The following is an 8,691-nucleotide window of genomic DNA, read 5'->3' as shown; positions in this document are numbered from 1 at the left end:
CAAAGACTCATCTCCTGATAGTCACCATACGTATGGAGATGATCGTAATCCAGGGACCAATTGAGCTCTTTAGAAGAATGAAGCTGGTTTGAACATATATAGTGTGCTTTGAAAATTTTGGAACTGATATTTCGGTAGTCCAGCATATGGGGTACTTTTAGTTCCACAAGTACAAGGTTGCATGTGGTGTCCTTCATTTTATGGCCTTATGTTGTATGTGAATATAAATAAACAGCCATGCTAACATGGACTTACGTGTGCTTTTATCTTTGACATACCATGTGTTAGCTAGACAGTTACACCATCCATCATCACTATAAATATGACAAAAAAATTGTGAATAATTTTTTGTCTCACAGAAAAGTCAATCCAAGATTTCATAAAATCCCGAATAAACTAATCACACGAACCCATGTGTATTTAGGGCATCCTCAATTTTCCAAACTACCCCTGTTATGATTCATGTGATTCATAATATGGGATGCCATTTCTAAGTGGCGGCTTTAAATCCTACAAATGTCAACTCAAAGCATATCCTTCATGCTTGCTCACACAACTATGGATTAGTGAGCTATTGCGACAGATAAAAAAATCTATTATATTGCCCCCACAAATTTTTTTTCCACTCTTAGTTGCCCTCACAAATATTCTTTTTCACTCTTAGTAGCCCCTCACAAAAAAAAAATTCTACTCTTGGTTGCCCTCACATGGGCAAAATCCTGACTCCACACCTCCTTGTCAGTTGAACCTACAATTCCGAACCCCGTAAAAAAAAATTGATAATCTAATCCAAATACTTAATTATGGCTAAAATTTAGATAAGATCTAGGAAAGGGGTGTGCTAGGCATGATTTCAAAATTTGTATGAGATCGAGACATATCACCAGAGTCATCTCGATATCAGGCATAAATGAGATGGAAGAGATGGACAGATGAGTCAATTTTTTGGATGAGATTTAAAACTCCACATTCATTTTTCTCATTTTTGAACGAGACATCTCAAACGTATCAGAAAACTCGTCCGAAATGACTCGATATCTGGCATGAACGAGATGAAACACGAAATCGAGTCTTAAAACCATGGTGCTAGGTAAAAGGTGTGTAAAAGTAAAATTGAGATTTTATAAGTGGATACGATTTGGAGGTATTGACTCGTCCTGTTCGACCCGGACGAGCAAATCCGGTTCTCGAAAGGTGCTTCTTGAAATTTGAACAGTGACGGCGCGATAAACCAAAATTTCAAATCTCAGCCACATTTCCTTCGCTTGTTTCCCTCTCTTTTTGATCTCTCTCGAAGAACCAAAAAACCCTGACAGGGACCTATAGAAACCCTAATTTTACTCTTCTTCGAACCTGAAGCGTAAAATCTCTGAATAATACAAATCTCGTCTCTTTTGTACCGCATTTGAAAAATCTCTCTTTTATTTTCTGCATTTCTGGGGTTCGCAATCATCTACATGGCGGAATCCACCTTGAAATTGATCGTTGAGAAAGGTCCTCGAGAGGGAGAAACCCTAGATTGCAGACCTAGATCTGTGATCCGAATCGGTAGAGTCGTTAAAGGCAACACCTTCACCATCAAAGACGATGGGATCTCTTCAAAACATCTAGCGATCGAGTTCAAAGAAGGAAAATGGGTTGTTTCAGATCTCGATTCATCGAATGGTACTTTTTTGAACAAAGTCAAGCTTCAAGCTTTGATTGATTTTGAACTCAGAGATGGAGACGTGATCAAGATCGGAGAATGCACCTCTCTCAAGGTCAATATCGAAAAGGAAACTAAGGAAGTGAAGAATTCAAGAAAGATCGGCAAAAATTCTTCGGTAGATGTCGAGGTCGCGAAGGACATTGATGCAGAAAATGAAGAAAATCAATTGAGGAGAAATCCAAGACGCGTGGTGGCTTCTAAAGGGACTAGGGCATCCAAGCCCAAACCTGCGGAGTCTATTTCCATATCTGTTGCTGAGAATCGGACTAGACGAGGAAGGACTAGGGCTACAAAGGATGTAGTTGGGGAATCTGTTTTGGTTCCTGTTGCAGTTCAGAAAATTCCCGAAAGTTTGAATTTTGAACAAGAGAGTCTCAACGCAGTTGCAGAGAATCAGATTCAGCGAGGGACTTCAAAGGATGAACCTGTGGAGTCTGTCTTGGCTTCCCTTGTAGTTCAGAAAAAAATTGAAACTTTGAACAAAGATCATGAGATTTGCAGAGAATCTGAGAATGTAGCACCCATTAAGGGGAGGAGGACTCGGAGAGCAGCTCTGGTAGCAGTTTCGAAGAAGAACAATGAATCGTTGGATTCTGTTTCTGAGATTCCAAAGATTCCTGAAAGTTTGAATTTTAACCAAGAATGTAATGTGGCACCAGTTGAAGAGCAGACCCGAAAAAACAGAATTCGCGCTTCACAAGAGGCTGAGTCTTCAAAGTTTGTTCCAATTAGTGTTTCTGAAGAACCACTTGTTCCCAAGCAATCAAATTTGCAGAAAGAAAGTTCAGATGTCAAAGGGAATTTGGTTCCCACAAAGGTTGACAATGGGATCGATTTAGAGAAGATGACATTGGCGGAATGGTTCGATTATTTGGAGGTTTATTTGCCAAAGCAGATAAATGAAGTTACCGAAGAGATTATTTCAACGATGAGAGAGAGATCGAAGCAATTCAGTGAGTTTATGTTACAGCAGAAAGATTTGAAAGGTAAACTTCCCATATAGCTTAGACAAAGAGATTGATTCATGTAACAGTACCATATTTAGATCTATTGGATTTACTATTAAATATTTGAATTGCACACAAAGGATGTCTTGAGCCAATGTTGGAATATAAGGCGTTATGACACTGAAGTAATCTATGCCACATGCCTAAGAAAAATGCAGAAACCTTCAAACTCTTCTCAATTCTTTGTTAAGAAGAGAGAGAGGTATCAAACATAATAGATGAAAGTGTCACAATGAATGCACACGGTTTTGGTTCTGAAACTGAGTGCATTCATCGTTATTCTAGATGAAATGGAAGATATTCGAGTGAAGAGAAAAAGAAAAGGGGTGGATCATATACACCCACTTTTTTGCTTGTTCACACCCTTTCACAATAAATCATAGAATTACTCGTCTCACTCACCCACTTTAAAAAAAGGACTAATTTTCTGTTCGCTAAGAAGATTCTATTCGGTAGGAAGCTATTGAAAATTTACATTGCAATTCGGTGGGATCCATCTAAAAGGACTTTGTAGGTACCAATTGGCGAATTCAGTACTGACTTACTGAATTAAGCTATGTTTGATTATTTATTTTTTTCACTACGGATATTTTCAACAGCTACTCATGGTTTTAAAATTCATCTGAGATTGAGAAGTATCACCCGAGTTGTCTCGGTATCAAGCATGGATGAGACGGATGGACAAGTCAATTTTTTTGAACGAGATGTCTCAAACATATCGGAAAACTCATCTGAGACAACTTGGGATTTGGCATGAAGGAGACGAGTTGCAAAACCGAGTTTTAAAACCATGCAACTACTACATTAGGAGTTGAGGGTTTCATGTTCATTGCTAAGATATTTTACAAGTTTTAAAGGCATTGCTTCTTGTACCATGAAACCTTAGTTGAAACTTATGTAGATTCAAAGAACAAAAATGAGAAAGAAAGATATGAAGGAGAAAAGAGGCATTTGAGGAGGAAAATGAGATTCAGTAGGGATGGTATCTGAAAAAGCAGTAAAGTGGGTAAAACAAACAAAAAGTGAGTGTATATAGTCCAGCCCAAAAGAAAAACCAAACGAAGAAAACAGTCACCTTCCTCGGATATCTTGCATATATAGTATATTCGCCCACTCTGTTAGAGGTGTTCCAGAAATGTTTGCGATCGAGTAAATAGCTCTACGAACAAATGGATCGGATCGAATTGAAAACTGAAAAGATTTGTACAAATTATACATTTGGTCCCCATTTTGTGGAAAATTATTAGTATGAATATGTTAGATTCCTGTAACTCGATTGGTTCTATTGAGGCATGGTTAACTAGTGCACAATGCACCACTCTTGGGGACTCTAATAGGTCTGCAGTATTGTTGATGGCTAGTAATTGGAATCGATCGTTTTAATCCATCCACTTAGAAATCAACAAATTTTATTGATTTTTGGCGTGTTGGGATTCACCTATGGCCGAGGCAAACATTAATCCGTGGGTCAGCCCTGAAGAACACAAGTCAGTTGAAAACCAAAAAGAGAATATGATGCCATAAGGGGGGAAAAATTTTTAGAGATCAATTCTTGTTTTCCAGGGATTAATATAAAATTTTTAGAGACATTTTTTGAAATCTCTTGCATCTCAACCATCTGTTTGATGGAGGAGCTCACTAGTGTTTTCCAAGTCTGAAAATAACATATTTTCCAAATCAGCAAACCACTCAATAGGATTTGAGGAAAATGTCGGATTTCCTAGAGATCAGTTCCCATCTTCTAGGGATAAAAACTCATTGAGTCAACTTGAAACTTGGTCAAGTCAACTCCAGTCACTTGAGTTTTGAGGCAACTTGGTTATAAAACTCGATAAAAAAACTCTTTGAGTCAACTCTGAAACTCAGAAGGGTTGCTATGAAAACTAAGTTGGGAGAGGCCCAAACTACATCGAATTGGATCAAAAACCACATTTCCAAAACTAGGGGTGGCAATCTTTAAAGGTACACGAACACGACTCGAAAACAATAGGAAATTAGTGAGTTTGAGTCATTATTAAATAGGTCGGGTCTAGGTCAAGGGCATCCAACCGATTAACCCATTTTGAAACATTTAGAGTATGTTTGATTGCATGGAAAGTCACTTTCCATGGAATTTGAAATCCATGGAAATTTAGTTGCGGAAAATAGGTAGGGTTGTAAAATCAAATTCCATTGTTTGATTCACTTGGATAAAATCATGGAAAAATATGAGAAAAAATAAGAAGAGGAGAAGGAGGAAGAAGAGGAGAGGAGGAGGAGAGGAGGGGGAGAGGAAGAAGAAGATGACGAGGAAGAGGGAGGGGGGAGGATGTGGCGATGAAGGTGACGGCGACGACGACGACTGCGGCGACGACGGCGACGGTGGCGACGGCGACGACTGAAGTAAGTGAGGAAGATGGGGGGAGAACGTCGTGGTGGTGGTGGCAGAGGAGGTGAGGGATGGAGAAGAAGAGAGAGAGAAGGTGGTCAGAGACGGAACCGACAACGACGGCGATGGTGACGACGACGACAAAGTTAATGTAATGGTGGTGGTGGTGGTAGGGAAGAATTGAGGATGGAAAATATTGGTGGATTTCATTTTCCCACCCATATGGGTGGGAAAATGAAATCCATGATTTAGTGGACTTTTTAAATGGGGTGGAAAATGAATTTTCATTTCCATGTGCAATCAAACACTTGAAAAATGTCATTTTCTATGGAAATTGATTTTCCACCCTATTTTCATGTGCAATCAAACATACCCCTAGTTATTCTGTCATTATCGTGTAGTTTTAAGTTGCACATTGGATTGGGTAAATCCAATAACCGAACCAATCCGAAGTTTTTTGAATTTTGATTGGTCTTTGGATTGATTCAGATTAAGCATGGTTTGGTTCAGGTACAGATTGTAAAAAAACCGATTGATTTAATTCGATTCCAGATTATGGGTATTATAGAATCGAACCAATTTTTATATTTATTATTATTATTATTATTATTATATATATGGGTCCCGTTCACCAACAAACATTTTGGCAAAACATTTTTCAAAACATGGGTTAGAGATTTTGGAAAGGGCTGATTTTTGGTGAGGATGATCTCTATGGTGAGGAGATCATCCTCATAAAAAAATCAGCCCATTCCAAAACTTCTAGCCCCAGTTTACAAGTTGAAAAATCATGGACCGTCCATTTTTTGTAAACCATTTTTTATGGGGTTAGAAGTTTTGGAATAGGCTGATTTTTGGTGATGATGATCTCCTCATCGTAGAGATCATCCTCACCAAAAATCAGCCCATTCCAAAACCTCTAACCCATGTTTTGAAAAATGTTTTGCTAAAATGTTTGTTGCTGAACATTTCCCTATATATATATATATATAATATAATTTTAAAAGACAAAAGGTAAAAACATTCAAACAATACTCAAGGCTCAAACCCCTTTATTTTTAATGTATTATGTGTGATGCTTTGTTTAATATTTATTTTGCTTGGTTTTAATTTTTAACTATTTTAATTTTACTATTGAAAATAATAAGTATGAGAACCGAGAATTGATCCAAACCAATCAAAACCAAGATTGGTTTGGATTGATTTGGTACTATAGAGTAATTGGATTGGTTCAGTTCCAAAATATTTTGATCAATTCTGATTTTGCCACAAATCCGAACTAATCTGAATCATGTGCACCCTTAGTTTTAAATATATCAACAATTATTTACAAAAATTTTAAATTACCCTTTTTTTGGTGATAAAACTTAGTTTATGTTTTTTGCATACTCAATTTATGTTCGTAGATTTTGGTTTCTTGACTGGTATTTTATTTCGTGGTAAAAATGAAACTTATTTTTTTAATAAAGATTAGAATTTTATTAAATAAGTTATACATGGTTTGGATCAGGTATACATTTTTACGAATGGGTTGAGTTTTATTTAAGTTTTTTGACACGATTATTAAATAGGTTAGGTTTGGCTTTGATAAATTTCCATAATGCCCTTTCCTCGGCATGACACGACCTAACCTATTGCAAAACCTAAATCCTTGATTTTTTGTTCCAAAAATCCTACAATCTTCGAGTTCTTTAACTTATTTAAACTCGTCTTCAATCTATGACTTCAATCTTTTGAAGAAAGCCCTTGATTTTTCTACCTAAAATCCATTCTCTTCAAGCTCTAAAGTACCCAAAATCCATGAGCATCACTTTCAACCATCATTTTAAACATCTTGAATAAAATCCTTTACATACAAAACTCCATAGTAGGGAGAATAATAAGACCATATAGGCCAAAGGTTGATGGTAAAAGGACATGTTATTATGTTAAGCTGTTAAATACTTTAATTTAATTTGGTTGTGTTGACACTCGCTTTTTTTGCTTGACTCGATGGACATTCGAGTTGAGTTTTCAACTTTTAAAATTGGGAAAAAAAATTACTTAAAGGACCCCGGCCAAAGGATTTCTTTTTAATTAGTCCTTATGTTTTAGGGCTTCTCTTAATAGTCCATTTAGTAAAACTTTTATTTCTAATCAGTTCCTGAACCCACTCTAGACATTTCTCACAATTGAAATGTTGAAATTGTCCTAACCATTTAAACTCACCATTTTCGTATATATAAAAAATTGATTTCCGGCATCCCAATTGAGTTTCAGAGAATCCATTTTGATGGAAAAGATTTGAAAATGAAGAAGAAGTCATTTTCAAGTATTTTTATATAAAGTTAAGATTTTTTAATTCTTTTACTTCGTTTTTAGATGAAAATCGATCAATGATGGCTCTTGTGGTTTGAGATTATCTACATAAGTCATTATGTCAAGTTTTTAGTCAATCTTTCAAAATATTTTTGTTGAAAAAATTCAAAAAACAAAAATTGATGGGTTTAACCAGCATTGAACTCACCATTTTTTTTTTTTTTAAGTTCAACATTTTTTTTTTAAATTGTTGAATTCAACAATAAAATTGGTGAGCTCGACAATAAATAATACTGGTGAGCTTGACAATAATAAAAATTGGTGAGTTTGACAATAAAAGTATTGAACTCGACAATAAATAAAAAGTGGTGAGCTCGACAATGTAAAAAAATTGAATCTTAGCTTCGTTCTTTATTTTCATCAAAATGAATAAAAAAATACATCTAAATGTTTAAAATTAGAAATATATCATTTTTCATTCATCATTCATGATAAAAAAAAATCGTAGGAAATGATTGGAATCATTGGGAAACATAAGTATGTGAAGAAGATTAAAAGGGGGGTAGTTTGGGTATTTCAAAAATATTATAACCTAAGATGAGGTTGAGGGTAGGGGTGTCAATGGATGGTTGAAAATTTGAATCCACTTCGAATTCGAATTTGAAAAATTGGATATTATCTAAAAATTTCAGATATCGAATTCGAATTCGGATAGTTTTATATATTCGAATCCTTATGGGATACGGATTCGGATATTAACATTTCGAATCCGATAATATCTGATTCAAAATGCTACATAATATATATTATATTATTTTATTTATTTATTATATAAATAGTATAATATATAATAATTTTTTTAATAATGAAAAATTAGTTGGATAAGGAAAAATTATGTTTCCTTTATATACAAATTATTCGAATGCTAATCGGATATTATCTGAAAATTTCAGATATCAAATTCGAATTCAGATAATTTTATATATTCGAATCGTTATTGGATACAGATTCAGATATTAACATTTCGAATCCGATAATATCCGATTTAAAATAATATATACTATATATTATTTTATTTATTTATTTATTATATAAATAGTATAATATATAATAAATTTTTTTTAATAATGAAAAATCAGTTGGATAAGGAAAAATTATGTTTTTTTTTTATATATACAAAGTTATTCGAATTCTAATCAGATATTATCCTACATCCGATAAGATAATGGGATTTGAATTCGGATAAAGTTTTAGAACATCTGTTAGATTCGAAATATTACTGTATTTAAACTGATAAGCATCCGTTGATA

General features: G+C 34.8%; 1 protein-coding gene across 1 annotated transcript; it reads left to right on the top strand.

The window, feature by feature from the left end:
- The first annotated feature begins 1,239 nt into the window (after positions 1-1,239).
- Positions 1,240-3,198, top strand: LOC147383561 (uncharacterized). Its single transcript, XM_086428533.1, has one exon. The coding sequence runs from the start codon at positions 1,458-1,460 to the stop codon at positions 2,709-2,711; it is 1,254 nt and encodes a 417-aa protein (XP_086284659.1). The 5' UTR covers positions 1,240-1,457; the 3' UTR covers positions 2,712-3,198.
- Positions 3,199-8,691: the final 5,493 nt, after the last annotated feature.

Source organism: Akebia trifoliata, chromosome 16 (assembly GCF_017979445.1).
Source record: "Akebia trifoliata isolate Shusen 1 chromosome 16, ASM1797944v1, whole genome shotgun sequence".
Classification (NCBI taxonomy): Eukaryota; Viridiplantae; Streptophyta; class Magnoliopsida; order Ranunculales; family Lardizabalaceae; genus Akebia; species Akebia trifoliata.
This window is presented reverse-complemented; position numbering and strand designations above follow the sequence as displayed.

Excerpts from the sequence above, each read along its gene's own strand:
- LOC147383561 (XM_086428533.1), top strand. The coding sequence starts at position 1,458 with ATGGCGGAATCCACCTTGAAATTGATCGTTGAGAAAGGTCCTCGAGAG.